This window comes from Sycon ciliatum, chromosome 13 (assembly GCF_964019385.1).
Source record: "Sycon ciliatum chromosome 13, ocSycCili1.1, whole genome shotgun sequence".
In the NCBI taxonomy this organism is placed as follows: Eukaryota; Metazoa; Porifera; class Calcarea; order Leucosolenida; family Sycettidae; genus Sycon; species Sycon ciliatum.
The window spans coordinates 18,399,037-18,416,208 of record NC_088655.1 but is presented as its reverse complement, the minus strand read 5'-3'; the positions used below and the strand labels follow the sequence as shown (position 1 = coordinate 18,416,208).

Here is a 17,172-nt window from a genome sequence, read left to right as displayed (position 1 = left end):
GCGCGGTTTGGTGGCATGGCAATCCCTGTGCCCTCGGTGGAGGCCGAGAAAGAGTTTTCTGCATCCAGACAGATTGTGGCTCCTGTGGCGGCCTGCATAAGACCACCAGAACATCCAACAAGCACCAACGAAACTACTCAAACAGACCAGCTGAACGAGGCAATAGCCCTCAGCCGGCAGGAGGCCGGGCGTATTCGCAGAGAGAAAGCTGCCCAAGCCACGGGTCTCGTTAGCGAATTGCGCCCGGATTTGACAGCAACACAGGCGCTGTTGGTGGAGAATGCCGCGGAAAAGGGCGTATCATCTTGGGTAACGGCGGAACCATCGTCCCAAATGCAGATGGTGCTGAACAAATCGGATTTCCGAGATGCGTTCTGCATCCGCTACGGCCTGCAGCCTGACGGACTCCCCCTGACTTGTGTATGTGGTGCTGCAAACACAATAGACCATGCGATGATGTGTCCGGCAGGGGGCTACCCCATGGCACGCCACAATGAGATCCGGGACTTGTTGGCTGACGTGATGCGTGAGGCGGTCCGGGATGTGGAGGTGGAACCGCCTCTACTACCATATGATGGTGAGCGGCTCCAAGGGAGGACAGCCAACCGCTCGGCAGGTGCCCGCCTGGACATCCGGGCTTGTGGCTTCTGGACGAGACAGCAAGATGCCTTTTTCGACATCCGGGTTACACACCCAAAGGCAAGCTTGCTGTCGCGTCAGGAAGTCATCAGCCAGCTCCGAACGCATGAACGGATGAAGAAGCGCCAGTACGGAGAGCGGGTGACAGCAGTTGACAGAGGTACGTTTACACCGCTAGTTTTTTCTACCTCGGGCATGATTGGCAGAGAATGCTCAATGGCACTGAAGACACTGGCATGCCTGATTGCTGAGAAGAACGTCGACCTACACGTATCGGTTATCATGGGTCAGCTCCGTTGTAAGCTGTCAGTCTGCCTTATGCGATGGGCAGTCACCTGTTTGCGGGGTTCAAGATCGTCATACCGCCGCAACAGGATGAATTTCACGACGATGTGCAGGTTGCGGGCAGCCTGAGCGTGATAGTACCTGACAGACATTTGCCCAACATTGCCCCATGATAATGAATTCTTGAGTTTTTGGACATTGTATTGCATTGCTGCTCCATCTACATGGCTGTATTTGTGTTTCACATCTCCATTTCAAGTTTCCTAATAAAGATTGTGTCAAGTAGTAGTAGTAGTAGTAGTAGTAGTAGTAGTAGTAGTAGTAGTAGTAGTAGTAGTAGTAGTAGTAGTAGTAGTAGTAGTAGTAGTAGTAGTAGTAGTAGTAGTAGTAGTAGTAGTAGTAGTAGTAGTAGTAGTAGTAGTAGTAGTAGTAGTAGTAGTAGTAGTAGTAGTAGTAGTAGTAGTAGTAGTAGTAGTAGTAGTAGTAGTAGTAGTAGTAGTAGTAGTAGTAGTAGTAGTAGTAGTAGTAGTAGTAGTAGTAGTAGTAGTAGTAGTAGTAGTAGTAGTAGTAGTAGTAGTAGTAGTAGTAGTAGTAGTAGTAGTAGTAGTAGTAGTAGTAGTAGTAGTAGTAGTAGTAGTAGTAGTAGTAGTAGTAGTAGTAGTAGTAGTAGTAGTAGTAGTAGTAGTAGTAGTAGTAGTAGTAGTAGTAGTAGTAGTAGTAGTAGTAGTAGTAGTAGTAGTAGTAGTAGTAGTAGTAGTAGTAGTAGTAGTAGTAGTAGTAGTAGTAGTAGTAGTAGTAGTAGTAGTAGTAGTAGTAGTAGTAGTAGTAGTAGTAGTAGTAGTAGTAGTAGTAGTAGTAGTAGTAGTAGTAGTAGTAGTAGTAGTAGTAGTAGTAGTAGTAGTAGTAGTAGTAGTAGTAGTAGTAGTAGTAGTAGTAGTAGTAGTAGTAGTAGTAGTAGTAGTAGTAGTAGTAGTAGTAGTAGTAGTAGTAGTAGTAGTAGTAGTAGTAGTAGTAGTAGTAGTAGTAGTAGTAGTAGTAGTAGTAGTAGTAGTAGTAGTAGTAGTAGTAGTAGTAGTAGTAGTAGTAGTAGTAGTAGTAGTAGTAGTAGTAGTAGTAGTAGTAGTAGTAGTAGTAGTAGTAGTAGTAGTAGTAGTAGTAGTAGTAGTAGTAGTAGTAGTAGTAGTAGTAGTAGTAGTAGTAGTAGTAGTAGTAGTAGTAGTAGTAGTAGTAGTAGTAGTAGTAGTAGTAGTAGTAGTAGTAGTAGTAGTAGTAGTAGTAGTAGTAGTAGTAGTAGTAGTAGTAGTAGTAGTAGTAGTAGTAGTAGTAGTAGTAGTAGTAGTAGTAGTAGTAGTAGTAGTAGTAGTAGTAGTAGTAGTAGTAGTAGTAGTAGTAGTAGTAGTAGTAGTAGTAGTAGTAGTAGTAGTAGTAGTAGTAGTAGTAGTAGTAGTAGTAGTAGTAGTAGTAGTAGTAGTAGTAGTAGTAGTAGTAGTAGTTGGAACCACCGATTCACCATCCGAACATGACCATTGACCATTGCATCCGACGACATGGCAGCACAAACCATCATAGAAGTTGCGATCAGTTCGTTTGAGTCTTTTTGACGGAGCTGCCGCCGACGAACACTTCCGTCAGCGCAAGAAAACACTGCAACCTCCGCTCGAGTCCGTAAAATAGGTCAGGATGTTCGCATTTCAGAGCGTTGGAGAATACAGTTTCTGTCTACTTCCAGCTGTCTGATGGCAAGGATTGTTTACCCGGGGAGGTAAAGAAAAGCTGAAAAAGCGCTTCGCGAGCTTGAATTTCAGTGCTTGCACAGTACAGCGCCTAGTGAAGGGCTATCACCAGCAAATCGCTGACGAAGAAACTGCAGCTCATGTCGATGTCTCCAGTAAGTGAGACCAATCCGGCGGACACACTTTGAAGCTCACAGAGGACAGGGCAAAGGAGCTAATCAAAGGAAACACCAAGTCCCGAGAGAAACACTCGTGCAAAGGATTTTTCAGGAAACTAGCCGAAAAGCCTGGTGCACGGCGTTGTAGGTGCAGTACGCACAGGTGCTACATCAAGCGGAAGCTATCACTGCGCTGCATGTACAAGCACCAGCGGCTCGCGTGGGTATGGGTGCTGATCAGTAAGTACGACAAGCGCAAGAGGCGATTTGAAAAAAGAACACTGAGATGGCGTTGCCTTTTTGTCTCAAACAAAGTCGCATTATTGCGACTAAAGGGGATAACACTTACCATTGCTTACAGTCAACATGCGGGCAGTCTCACTCAGCTTCTGATGGGAAGGTGACAGGCACGCACTGCCTTTGAGCGTGATTCGAGACGAGGAGAAGTGGAACAAGCTAAGAAACGACCCGTGCAGCAGCTGTCCGGATCGTACATTTTGAGCTCTTCCTCCAGCGACGATAGTGGCGAGGAGGATGTGTAACGTGCTTGAATTTTCGACTGAGTTGCTTACTGACATGTAAATAATCATGTATATAGTGCTTTGTGATCGTGGCTTGCTTCAAATATTCGTATTTCTTTCCTGAGACAAGTGTGAAGATAAGCGCCAATTTTAACTGGGCGGACCAAGTAGTAGTAGTAGTAGTAGCAGCAGCAGCAGCAGCAGTAGTAGTAGTAGTAGTAGTAGTAGTAGTAGTAGTAGTAGTAGTAGTAGTAGTAGTAGTAGTAGTAGTAGTAGTAGTAGTAGTAGTAGTAGTAGTAGTAGTAGTAGTAGTAGTAGTAGTAGTAGTAGTAGTAGTAGTAGTAGTAGTAGTAGTAGTAGTAGTAGTAGTAGTAGTAGTAGTAGTAGTAGTAGTAGTAGTAGTAGTAGTAGTAGTAGTAGTAGTAGTAGTAGTAGTAGTAGTAGTAGTAGTAGTAGTAGTAGTAGTAGTAGTAGTAGTAGTAGTAGTAGTAGTAGTAGTAGTAGTAGTAGTAGTAGTAGTAGTAGTAGTAGTAGTAGTAGTAGTAGTAGTAGTAGTAGTAGTAGTAGTAGTAGTAGTAGTAGTAGTAGTAGTAGTAGTAGTAGTAGTAGTAGTAGTAGTAGTAGTAGTAGTAGTAGTAGTAGTAGTAGTAGTAGTAGTAGTAGTAGTAGTAGTAGTAGTAGTAGTAGTAGTAGTAGTAGTAGTAGTAGTAGTAGTAGTAGTAGTAGTAGTAGTAGTAGTAGTAGTAGTAGTAGTAGTAGTAGTAGTAGTAGTAGTAGTAGTAGTAGTAGTAGTAGTAGTAGTAGTAGTAGTAGTAGTAGTAGTAGTAGTAGTAGTAGTAGTAGTAGTAGTAGTAGTAGTAGTAGTAGTAGTAGTAGTAGTAGTAGTAGTAGTAGTAGTAGTAGTAGTAGTAGTAGTAGTAGTAGTAGTAGTAGTAGTAGTAGTAGTAGTAGTAGTAGTAGTAGTAGTAGTAGTAGTAGTAGTAGTAGTAGTAGTAGTAGTAGTAGTAGTAGTAGTAGTAGTAGTAGTAGTAGTAGTAGTAGTAGTAGTAGTAGTAGTAGTAGTAGTAGTAGTAGTAGTAGTAGTAGTAGTAGTAGTAGTAGTAGTAGTAGTAGTAGTAGTAGTAGTAGTAGTAGTAGTAGTAGTAGTAGTAGTAGTAGTAGTAGTAGTAGTAGTAGTAGTAGTAGTAGTAGTAGTAGTAGTAGTAGTAGTAGTAGTAGTAGTAGTAGTAGTAGTAGTAGTAGTAGTAGTAGTAGTAGTAGTAGTAGTCACATCCTTTATTGCTGAACCCACAAATAATTGTGATACAAATTGTAAACCATCCGAGGAAGAAGAGAAAGCCATTAAAAATAAAAAATAAAACAAAAAAGGTTATTGTACCATGCCAAACGGCTATTATTAAGTCATGTACCAATTGTAATACATGACGTAGTATAGTAGTCAAGCACCTACAAAATACTTTGCAGGATAATATTTAAATTGCCTAGCATGCCTACAAATCCGCAGAGCATGCCAATGTTAAATAGGCCAACATATGAATACCGAAGGCGGTTACATGGACAGAAGGCGACATTGGTCGAGAAAAGATGGGCCTATTCTCTTCCTCAAGTAAGACGCTCTGCAACCACGGAGGCACGTGATTGACCACCTCAGCAAAACAAATGCAATTTTGCAGCGTAGCTGTGCCATCACAACAGCGTACTGGAGGTCACTATGCTTGTTAACCACCAGCTGAACAATGTTCTTCAATGCACGAGAGCACTCCGTGCCACATACGCCGTTTGTCGAGAATACGAGCGGAGTGAATGACCCCCTCTCGACATCGACAACACGCTGAAGATAGGCCCGCTTCTTCTGATGTTCATTCCGGGAAATCTGTGCAAGGACTTCCTGTCGCGACAGCAAAGACGCCGAGGGGTGAGTAACCCTCACATCAAAGAATGCATCTTGCTGTGGCGACCAAAAGCCCCTTGCACGGATATCCAATCGAGCCTCTGCAGCACGATTAGCGGTAGCGCCGTGAAGTTGTTCACCATCCAACGGCAAAAGCGGTGGCTCTGTCTGAACATCCGGGATGGCAGAAGTCATCACCTCCACCAGCACATCACGAAGCTCATTGTGTCGCAGACTTGTGTAGCCCCCTGTAGGGCATGTCAATGCATGGTCGACAGACATGTCTCTACCACACACACAAGTTGGTGGGAGGCCATCAATACCCCAGCCATAGCGCAGGGCGAGACCATCCCGGAAAAATGCTTTATTTAGCGCAAAGCCGTTCACAGCCAGAGGCTCAGCCGTTAGCCAACTGGACACGCCAGCATCAGCAGCAATCTCCAACAGCACTCGCTGACATGGGCTGAGCTCAGGACGCAAAGCAACCTGAGCCTCCTTAGCCGCAGTAGCCATTCTCCGACGTTCGGCATTTCGCAACGCTATTACCTCCGCCTGCAAATCAGCCGGAGCAATGTCAGCATCAGGGCGACGAAGCAAATCAATCACCGGCCGTGCCGAGGCCATACTGGAGGTCCACTGATGCACTGCATGGGGCCCAATGGCAGGAATTGAGAGACCACCGGACTTAACAGGCAAGCCGATGAGACTCCGCTCAATGGCGGACATGTTCTTCCGACCAGTGATTGCTGGTATCAAACTGTTGTCAATCACATTATCTAGCCTGCCGAAAGCATCCGGCTCCGGCAAGCCATGTGAGCACATATGATAGCGCCAACGCGACCTCAATCCACGGGAGAAAACAGAATATGCAGCATGTGGCTGGGTTACCGCCAGAGTGGAGAGAGTACCGACCTCCCTGCACCATACGGAAACATGACGACACAGACTCTCCTGTACAAATTCCTCCTCACCAATGGCCCCACCAAGATAACGAACACCATTGGTCAGCACACGTATACCCGTTGGGTCGAACAGCTCTCGGGCTTCTGACTCCAGGGCGGGTTTCACCAGCAGAACTGTCTTGGCTGCATTAGGGTAATATCCGTACTTCGGGCCAATCTCCTCGATTGATGTCCAAAACGAATGCACGGCCGCCAATCTGCCACCAGACTCGCCATCATCCGCGTACCAGCATTGGTTCACATCAGGGTGCTGTTCACGGAGTTTACAAATCATAGGAGCCACCGCAAGAGCAAACATGGCCATGGCCAGAGGGTCTCCCTGACAAGTTCCCTCGCGCGAGTACAATACTACGCCACCAGGAAGAAATAGTGGAATATCCGCACCATATGTATTACGACAAATTTTTTCCATCGGTGGACACACACATGCGATATTATGCAAGGCGGCCTTCCTGTTGATTGCGTTAAAGGCATTAGATGCATCGATGAGTAAGATTGCATCAGTGTCATCGGCGAGATATTGTTCCTGGACGGCACGCACAGCCGCCTCACAAGCCGCCGGCACACCAACACACAGCTGATGAGGGATCACGGCTGTCGCGATATCAGACGATATACACTGCAACACAGCCTTAGCGATGATCCGGCGAGCGACTTCCCCCACCGCAATCGGGCGCACACCTGGTCTCTTGTCCAATGCCACGAGCCGTGCCGCAACAAAAGCCGACAGAGAAGCAGGGTCTATATCCGTCGTGCATATCCTCTTGGCAGCAGCAGCAAGAGCGGCAGCCAAATTTGAAGAAGCACCTTTAAAGGCCGAGAGCATACGCTGCCAGGCCTGCACGTCCAGGCCAGACGGACCACCGGATCCCTTCATACTGCCAGCCACCCTCTTAATGTCTGCTGCTGAAATACCTTCAAATATTATGTCATTGACCGGTGCTGCATCATTCTCCAACAAAACGGTTTCAGGTGGCTCCACAGGAGTCGGGTGCTTATCGCGAAGTACATCCAGAACCGTCGCACCAGTGGAAGGTACTGCGATTTCATTTGGCTTGAGAGGTCTACCACCACCACCCTGGGATAAACCCGCCATGGCACGATGTAAGTTGCCACGGTGAACGAGATTCGCAAACACTGTATCCGACATAACATCGGACTCGCTAGCTGAATGGCTACCAATCGGAATATGAGCCTGTATACATCTCCCTTCCGAGAGCAGTTCAGAGAGATGACCAGACGACCAGCTGTCTAGGCGCCGCCGCAGGTGCAACACGTTGTCCTGACTCGTGCTATCCCGACCAGGGCGCTGAAGAAGAACGTGACAAGCAACTGCCACGCCTTCCCAAGCGACGCAACTTGTAGGACTGTTACTAGCAAATGATGAAATGAAATCAGCTATTAGCTGAACAAATTGTTTACCAACTGAGCCAGAAGGCACGATGAACAGATTCCGTCTCCAGGTGACCACCTTCTGATATGACTGGCGCATCCAATCAATTAACTCAGGACCTCTACCCCATATGGATGAGGATACATCAGCAGCGTCACCCACCACCGGACCAGCGGAAATGATTCCAGGGCGGGGAGCAGTTGCAGTCACAGCAGCCGGCGCAGGACGAGGATTGTCACGAAGGAGAGAATCACCAATCACCTGGCCTCCATTCCGGGTCATATCCACACGCACACATTGTCCATTTGGGGTCCCACATTCCGAGATACTGGACACAATGGACCCGGTGCTATTATCATTTTCTCTCAAGAGCGGAGGGACAGGCAGTTCCACACGCAATGACTTCCGAGGCAGTGTCCCGGAATCAATAGTCGGCGATGACGCAGCAGCGGAGTTGCAAGTCACTATTGTGCGAGATTGCGAAATACATGTAGATGACACGGTACCGGAGACAGATGACACGGAGCCCGAGCCCGGCACCTCCCGTGAGCCCTCCCGTGAGCTGCGGGGTACCCAACCAGGGGCACAAACAGGCGGAGCGTCCGGCAAAGAACCTATAGCTCCGACTACAACAGCTGTGGCTTGCAGATTGACATTACCAAAGTTTGTACATTTATCGTCTCTCCCTGGGTAACAATTAATAGTAGTAGTAGTAGTAGTAGTAGTAGTAGTAGTAGTAGTAGTAGTAGTAGTAGTAGTAGTAGTAGTAGTAGTAGTAGTAGTAGTAGTAGTAGTAGTAGTAGTAGTAGTAGTAGTAGTAGTAGTAGTAGTAGTAGTAGTAGTAGTAGTAGTAGTAGTAGTAGTAGTAGTAGTAGTAGTAGTAGTAGTAGTAGTAGTAGTAGTAGTAGTAGTAGTAGTAGTAGTAGTAGTAGTAGTAGTAGTAGTAGTAGTAGTAGTAGTAGTAGTAGTAGTAGTAGTAGTAGTAGTAGTAGTAGTAGTAGTAGTAGTAGTAGTAGTAGTAGTAGTAGTAGTAGTAGTAGTAGTAGTAGTAGTAGTAGTAGTAGTAGTAGTAGTAGTAGTAGTAGTAGTAGTAGTAGTAGTAGTAGTAGTAGTAGTAGTAGTAGTAGTAGTAGTAGTAGTAGTAGTAGTAGTAGTAGTAGTAGTAGTAGTAGTAGTAGTAGTAGTAGTAGTAGTAGTAGTAGTAGTAGTAGTAGTAGTAGTAGTAGTAGTAGTAGTAGTAGTAGTAGTAGTAGTAGTAGTAGTAGTAGTAGTAGTAGTAGTAGTAGTAGTAGTAGTAGTAGTAGTAGTAGTAGTAGTAGTAGTAGTAGTAGTAGTAGTAGTAGTAGTAGTAGTAGTAGTAGTAGTAGTAGTAGTAGTAGTAGTAGTAGTAGTAGTAGTAGTAGTAGTAGTAGTAGTAGTAGTAGTAGTAGTAGTAGTAGTAGTAGTAGTAGTAGTAGTAGTAGTAGTAGTAGTAGTAGTAGTAGTAGTAGTAGTAGTAGTAGTAGTAGTAGTAGTAGTAGTAGTAGTAGTAGTAGTAGTAGTAGTAGTAGTAGTAGTAGTAGTAGTAGTAGTAGTAGTAGTAGTAGTAGTAGTAGTAGTAGTAGTAGTAGTAGTAGTAGTAGTAGTAGTAGTAGTAGTAGTAGTAGTAGTAGTAGTAGTAGTAGTAGTAGTAGTAGTAGTAGTAGTAGTAGTAGTAGTAGTAGTAGTAGTAGTAGTAGTAGTAGTAGTAGTAGTAGTAGTAGTAGTAGTAGTAGTAGTAGTAGTAGTAGTAGTAGTAGTAGTAGTAGTAGTAGTAGTAGTAGTAGTAGTAGTAGTAGTAGTAGTAGTAGTAGTAGTAGTAGTAGTAGTAGTAGTAGTAGTAGTAGTAGTAGTAGTAGTAGTAGTAGTAGTAGTAGTAGTAGTAGTAGTAGTAGTAGTAGTAGTAGTAGTAGTAGTAGTAGTAGTAGTAGTAGTAGTAGTAGTAGTAGTAGTAGTAGTAGTAGTAGTAGTAGTAGTAGTAGTAGTAGTAGTAGTAGTAGTAGTAGTAGTAGTAGTAGTAGTAGTAGTAGTAGTAGTAGTAGTAGTAGTAGTAGTAGTAGTAGTAGTAGTAGTAGTAGTAGTAGTAGTAGTAGTAGTAGTAGTAGTAGTAGTAGTAGTAGTAGTAGTAGTAGTAGTAGTAGTAGTAGTAGTAGTAGTAACAAGGCCTCTTTTACGGGCAAATGACGCATATGCGTAAACCAAAAGCAACAAGAAACTCAATAAACAATGTCCAACAAAAGAATCTGCTGACTGCAAAAAAGGACACAAGGTAAAACTCAAGTCCAATAGATCGCGTATGGTACGTATGTGTGAACAAACCAAAAGCCGATTGAGTGGTGAATGTGGAATGTGTAAGTTGAAAACTCGAGTCTGATAAATAGCCTATTGGGGGTATATGTGTAAAAACATCATAAACCAATAGGGTGGTGGATGTATAATTTGTCTGCGTGTGAATGCTTATTTCGATCTGTCCGATAAACAAAACAAAACAAACTATTATAAAAGTAGAACAAAAAAAAAAAAAAAACAAAAAACAAAAAAACAAAAAAAACAAAGACATGCTCAAAAACAGATATGTCCGTTACGTCACAGCATCCGTTTAGGATCGGCCACACAGCCCCATGCCACTACCGGAGCAGCCTGCACTCCGTGACAAACGAATTGCCACGGCGTACGCCCCGAGCTCCCCGGCATCCACGCAGACAGGTTACGGCCCAGCGGAGGAGGCAGAAGGCAATCTTGGCACGAAGATGGTGCATGACGACGGAGTACTGTAGGTCAGAGTGCTTCTCCACCACGCGCTGAACAAGCCGCTTCAGGAACATTCCACACTCTGCCCCAGCCATGCCATTCGTAGCAAACACCAACGGAGTGAAGGCACCTCGCTCGACGTCTGTGATCCTCTGGCAGTATTTTCGCTTCTTCTCCAACTCGCTGGTGCGCAGTTGGCCAAGGGCTTCCGAACGCGACAGCAGGGACGCTTTAGGGTGGGTGACCCTAACATCAAAGAAAGCGTCCTGCTGCCTTGTCCAGAAACCCCCGGCCCTGATGTCCAAACGAGCTTCAGCGCTGCGATTGGCGGTCCGGCCGGCGAGCACCTCGCCATCGAGAGGGAGCAGTCTAGGCTCGACCTCCACGTCTGGCACGACATCGCCAAGGACAGCCGCCAGGGTGTCCCGGATTTCGTCATGACGTGCCATCGGGTACCCCCCATGTGGACACGTCATCGAGTGGTGTAGGGTGGTGTCCGCTCCACAAGCGCATTTGCACGGGACATCCAGTGGCAGGTACCCATAGCGTATGCACACCGCATCTCGAAAGTCGGACTTGTTCAGGATTGTCCGGTGCGCAGTAAGCGGGGCACACGTCAGCCATGACGACACGCCCTTCTCACCGGCGATATCTGTGAGGCATTTCTGAGGCGGTGGCAGATCGGGATACAACGCCGCGACTAGTGCCTTCTGCGACTTCTCCTTGTCCTTGCGACGTGAGACCGCTCGCTTGCGGGACTCGGTAACGGCTGCGACCGACGGGTTATCACAAACCGGCTGGGTGGTGTGGACCCCAGGTTCTGGCCGGGTCACAGGTCCAGGAGGATCACGAACGGACGCAGCAGAAGACGCAGCAGAAGCAGAAGCAACCGACAATGGTGGATTCCGGTGCGATGCTAAAGACACCTCCTCGCCATCGGGCACGGACGCAGCAGAAGCAGAAGCAACCGACAAGGGTGGATTCTGAGGCGATGCCAAAGACACCTCCTCGCCATCGGGGACGGCACTCCCCGAACCATCACCATCATAGTAGTAGTAGTAGTAGTAGTAGTAGTAGTAGTAGTAGTAGTAGTAGTAGTAGTAGTAGTAGTAGTAGTAGTAGTAGTAGTAGTAGTAGTAGTAGTAGTAGTAGTAGTAGTAGTAGTAGTAGTAGTAGTAGTAGTAGTAGTAGTAGTAGTAGTAGTAGTAGTAGTAGTAGTAGTAGTAGTAGTAGTAGTAGTAGTAGTAGTAGTAGTAGTAGTAGTAGTAGTAGTAGTAGTAGTAGTAGTAGTAGTAGTAGTAGTAGTAGTAGTAGTAGTAGTAGTAGTAGTAGTAGTAGTAGTAGTAGTAGTAGTAGTAGTAGTAGTAGTAGTAGTAGTAGTAGTAGTAGTAGTAGTAGTAGTAGTAGTAGTAGTAGTAGTAGTAGTAGTAGTAGTAGTAGTAGTAGTAGTAGTAGTAGTAGTAGTAGTAGTAGTAGTAGTAGTAGTAGTAGTAGTAGTAGTAGTAGTAGTAGTAGTAGTAGTAGTAGTAGTAGTAGTAGTAGTAGTAGTAGTAGTAGTAGTAGTAGTAGTAGTAGTAGTAGTAGTAGTAGTAGTAGTAGTAGTAGTAGTAGTAGTAGTAGTAGTAGTAGTAGTAGTAGTAGTAGTAGTAGTAGTAGTAGTAGTAGTAGTAGTAGTAGTAGTAGTAGTAGTAGTAGTAGTAGTAGTAGTAGTAGTAGTAGTAGTAGTAGTAGTAGTAGTAGTAGTAGTAGTAGTAGTAGTAGTAGTAGTAGTAGTAGTAGTAGTAGTAGTAGTAGTAGTAGTAGTAGTAGTAGTAGTAGTAGTAGTAGTAGTAGTAGTAGTAGTAGTAGTAGTAGTAGTAGTAGTAGTAGTAGTAGTAGTAGTAGTAGTAGTAGTAGTAGTAGTAGTAGTAGTAGTAGTAGTAGTAGTAGTAGTAGTAGTAGTAGTAGTAGTAGTAGTAGTAGTAGTAGTAGTAGTAGTAGTAGTAGTAGTAGTAGTAGTAGTAGTAGTAGTAGTAGTAGTAGTAGTAGTAGTAGTAGTAGTAGTAGTAGTAGTAGTAGTAGTAGTAGTAGTAGTAGTAGTAGTAGTAGTAGTAGTAGTAGTAGTAGTAGTAGTAGTAGTAGTAGTAGTAGTAGTAGTAGTAGTAGTAGTAGTAGTAGTAGTAGTAGTAGTAGTAGTAGTAGTAGTAGTAGTAGTAGTAGTAGTAGTAGTAGTAGTAGTAGTAGTAGTAGTAGTAGTAGTAGTAGTAGTAGTAGTAGTAGTAGTAGTAGTAGTAGTAGTAGTAGTAGTAGTAGTAGTAGTAGTAGTAGTAGTAGTAGTAGTAGTAGTAGTAGTAGTAGTAGTAGTAGTAGTAGTAGTAGTAGTAGTAGTAGTAGTAGTAGTAGTAGTAGTAGTAGTAGTAGTAGTAGTAGTAGTAGTAGTAGTAGTAGTAGTAGTAGTAGTAGTAGTAGTAGTAGTAGTAGTAGTAGTAGTAGTAGTAGTAGTAGTAGTAGTAGTAGTAGTAGTAGTAGTAGTAGTAGTAGTAGTAGTAGTAGTAGTAGTAGTAGTAGTAGTAGTAGTAGTAGTAGTAGTAGTAGTAGTAGTAGTAGTAGTAGTAGTAGTAGTAGTAGTAGTAGTAGTAGTAGTAGTAGTAGTAGTAGTAGTAGTAGTAGTAGTAGTAGTAGTAGTAGTAGTAGTAGTAGTAGTAGTAGTAGTAGTAGTAGTAGTAGTAGTAGTAGTAGTAGTAGTAGTAGTAGTAGTAGTAGTAGTAGTAGTAGTAGTAGTAGTAGTAGTAGTAGTAGTAGTAGTAGTAGTAGTAGTAGTAGTAGTAGTAGTAGTAGTAGTAGTAGTAGTAGTAGTAGTAGTAGTAGTAGTAGTAGTAGTAGTAGTAGTAGTAGTAGTAGTAGTAGTAGTAGTAGTAGTAGTAGTAGTAGTAGTAGTAGTAGTAGTAGTAGTAGTAGTAGTAGTAGTAGTAGTAGTAGTAGTAGTAGTAGTAGTAGTAGTAGTAGTAGTAGTAGTAGTAGTAGTAGTAGTAGTAGTAGTAGTAGTAGTAGTAGTAGTAGTAGTAGTAGTAGTAGTAGTAGTAGTAGTAGTAGTAGTAGTAGTAGTAGTAGTAGTAGTAGTAGTAGTAGTAGTAGTAGTAGTAGTAGTAGTAGTAGTAGTAGTAGTAGTAGTAGTAGTAGTAGTAGTAGTAGTAGTAGTAGTAGTAGTAGTAGTAGTAGTAGTAGTAGTAGTAGTAGTAGTAGTAGTAGTAGTAGTAGTAGTAGTAGTAGTAGTAGTAGTAGTAGTAGTAGTAGTAGTAGTAGTAGTAGTAGTAGTAGTAGTAGTAGTAGTAGTAGTAGTAGTAGTAGTAGTAGTAGTAGTAGTAGTAGTAGTAGTAGTAGTAGTAGTAGTAGTAGTAGTAGTAGTAGTAGTAGTAGTAGTAGTAGTAGTAGTAGTAGTAGTAGTAGTAGTAGTAGTAGTAGTAGTAGTAGTAGTAGTAGTAGTAGTAGTAGTAGTAGTAGTAGTAGTAGTAGTAGTAGTAGTAGTAGTAGTAGTAGTAGTAGTAGTAGTAGTAGTAGTAGTAGTAGTAGTAGTAGTAGTAGTAGTAGTAGTAGTAGTAGCTAGTAGTAGTAGTAGCAGTAGTAGTAGTAGTAGTAGTAGTAGTAGTAGTAGTAGTAGTAGTAGTAGTAGTAGTAGTAGTAGTAGTAGTAGTAGTAGTAGTAGTAGTAGTAGTAGTAGTAGTAGTAGTAGTAGTAGTAGTAGTAGTAGTAGTAGTAGTAGTAGTAGTAGTAGTAGTAGTAGTAGTAGTAGTAGTAGTAGTAGTAGTAGTAGTAGTAGTAGTAGTAGTAGTAGTAGTAGTAGTAGTAGTAGTAGTCGTAGTAGTAGTAGTAGTAGTAGTAGTAGTAGTAGTAGTAGTAGTAGTAGTAGTAGTAGTAGTAGTAGTAGTAGTAGTAGTAGTAGTAGTAGTAGTAGTAGTAGTAGTAGTAGTAGTAGTAGTAGTAGTAGTAGTAGTAGTAGTAGTAGTAGTAGTAGTAGTAGTAGTAGTAGTAGTAGTAGTAGTAGTAGTAGTAGTAGTAGTAGTAGTAGTAGTAGTAGTAGTAGTAGTAGTAGTAGTAGTAGTAGTAGTAGTAGTAGTAGTAGTAGTAGTAGTAGTAGTAGTAGTAGTAGTAGTAGTAGTAGTAGTAGTAGTAGTAGTAGTAGTAGTAGTAGTAGTAGTAGTAGTAGTAGTGGAAACGTCACCGTACTGGTAGTAGCGATGCTTGGATGGTTTTTGCGGGTTTGCTTTTTGTTTTTGTATTCCCTAGTTGGCTTGATTCTTTTATTTTATTTTATTTTCTGATTGGATTTTCCTATTTATTTGATTTGATTTTTCTTGAATGGTTTTGTCACCATTGCTTTTCTTGCTTGCGCTTTTCAGTTTCTTCTTTCTGATACCCGGTTTGTTTTCAAATAAAGGCGAAGTTCAGTAGTAGTAGTAGTAGTAGTAGTAGTAGTAGTAGTAGTAGTAGTAGTAGTAGTAGTAGTAGTAGTAGTAGTAGTAGTAGTAGTAGTAGTAGTAGTAGTAGTAGTAGTAGTAGTAGTAGTAGTAGTAGTAGTAGTAGTAGTAGTAGTAGTAGTAGTAGTAGTAGTAGTAGTAGTAGTAGTAGTAGTAGTAGTAGTAGTAGTAGTAGTAGTAGTAGTAGTAGTAGTAGTAGTAGTAGTAGTAGTAGTGTGCCCTATGCGACGGCTAACCGGACTGATGAGGCTCGGCTGGACATTCGTGCCCGGGGCTTCTGGACAAGGCAGCAAGACGCTTATTTTGATGTTAGGGTAACCCACCCTAAGGCGTCTGTGCTGTCTGGTCCAGAAGTCCTTAACCAACTCAGGGCCCATGAACGGCAAAAGAAGCAGCAGTACGGTGCCAGGGTCACTGAAGTCGAGAGAGGCTCTTTCACCCCTCTTGTGTTCGCCACGAATGGGATGGCGGGGCCGGAGTGCTCACGATTCCTGGCGACACTTGCCGGTCGGCTCGCGGAGCGCAATAAAGACATCCGGTATTCAAGCATCGTCAGTGCATTGCGTGTTCGGCTGGCATTCTGCCTCGTACGGTGGGCAATAACCTGCTTTCGCGGTTGCCGATCATCTTACCAGCGTCGCGTCCGCTCGTCGTTGTTGGTGCAGTGTCGACAGGCTGCCGGCTGAGATTCAGTGTCCATGCGTCAATCTGGACAATATAACAATAGCACTTGTGTGCTTACCATGGTATTTTTTTGCCCGTAAAAGTGGTTTGGTCAGTAGTAGTAGTAGTAGTAGTAGTAGTAGTAGTAGTAGTAGTAGTAGTAGTAGTAGTAGTAGTAGTAGTAGTAGTAGTAGTAGTAGTAGTAGTAGTAGTAGTAGTAGTAGTAGTAGTAGTAGTAGTAGTAGTAGTAGTAGTAGTAGTAGTAGTAGTAGTAGTAGTAGTAGTAGTAGTAGTAGTAGTAGTAGTAGTAGTAGTAGTAGTAGTAGTAGTAGTAGTAGTAGTAGTAGTAGTAGTAGTAGTAGTAGTAGTAGTAGTAGTAGTAGTAGTAGTAGTAGTAGTAGTAGTAGTAGTAGTAGTAGTAGTAGTAGTAGTAGTAGTAGTAGTAGTAGTAGTAGTAGTAGTAGTAGTAGTAGTAGTAGTAGTAGTAGTAGTAGTAGTAGTAGTAGTAGTAGTAGTAGTAGTAGTAGTAGTAGTAGTAGTAGTAGTAGTAGTAGTAGTAGTAGTAGTAGTAGTAGTAGTAGTAGTAGTAGTAGTAGTAGTAGTAGTAGTAGTAGTAGTAGTAGTAGTAGTAGTAGTAGTAGTAGTAGTAGTAGTAGTAGTAGTAGTAGTAGTAGTAGTAGTAGTAGTAGTAGTAGTAGTAGTAGTAGTAGTAGTAGTAGTAGTAGTAGTAGTAGTAGTAGTAGTAGTAGTAGTAGTAGTAGTAGTAGTAGTAGTAGTAGTAGTAGTAGTAGTAGTAGTAGTAGTAGTAGTAGTAGTAGTAGTAGTAGTAGTAGTAGTAGTAGTAGTAGTAGTAGTAGTAGTAGTAGTAGTAGTAGTAGTAGTAGTAGTAGTAGTAGTAGTAGTAGTAGTATTTATTTTGTTGTTAGGGAAATCCCTACAGACGTTGCCGTCTTTTTACAGGGAACCATAAGTGCTCTTTGCAGAGCTAAATGAAAGCGGATAGTTGATCAGCTTGGCGACACAACATAGGCAGAGAATTCTACCGATCAGCGCCAAGGAAAGACACAGAGAACGTGCCATATCTAATTTTAGCAGCAGGCAAAGAAATAGACGAGAAGGATTGTCCTCTATTGCGCCTATCTGTACAAGTAGCAGCTGATTGTAGAGTGAACATAGAGGAAAGCAGGGGACTTGGCAGCTTGTTGATACATCGGAACACAAAGACAAAAAGTCGCAAGTTGAGGCGAGACTGCAGCGAGCATAATTTAGCATGCTGCAAAATGAAGCAGTTGGTGTGGGGGTAGAAAGGCCGAAGACCTTCTTCATACCAGTGGGACTTAGTGTAACAAGGCGAGAATACAGATATGAAGTTAAACAGGGCAGATACGAGTTCCTGGCATACTCAATGGCGGATATTATTAGGTATAAGTAAAATATGCGGCTTGTGTCATGATCTACTGGATGGCGGCATCGCCGGAACGCTCCTACTTTCTTATAAACAGACGTGCAAACATGGTCAACCTGGTCTTCAAACGTAAGGTGCTCATCAATAATCAGACTGAGATAGCGAGCAGTTGGGGAAGAGGTAATATCTACATAACCGCATGCAATGAACAGATCTGGGGCGAGTGAAAGAGGCTTCCTCCGGAGCACCATGAATTTCGTTTTCACGGGATTCAAGATCAGGCCAATACTTTCCAGGTA

General features: G+C 43.1%; 3 protein-coding genes across 3 annotated transcripts in view; 2 read left to right on the top strand and 1 right to left on the bottom strand.

The window, feature by feature from the left end:
• The window catches only part of LOC135829639 (uncharacterized), a 200,565-nt gene that overhangs the window by 61,487 nt on the left and 121,906 nt on the right, over positions 1–17,172 (bottom strand). The gene's annotated exons all lie outside the window — the stretch shown is intronic.
• LOC135829958 (uncharacterized protein DDB_G0271670-like) lies at positions 8,363–9,295 on the top strand (the record flags this gene model as incomplete). The annotated part of the gene is made up of 1 exon (XM_065342350.1): positions 8,363–9,295. A coding segment is annotated over one exon (933 nt), but the record flags the coding sequence as incomplete, so codon positions are not given.
• Positions 12,012–16,296, top strand: LOC135829956 (uncharacterized; the record flags this gene model as incomplete). The annotated part of the gene is made up of 2 exons (XM_065342349.1): positions 12,012–13,933; positions 15,663–16,296. Coding segments are annotated over 2 exons (2,556 nt in total), but the record flags the coding sequence as incomplete, so codon positions are not given.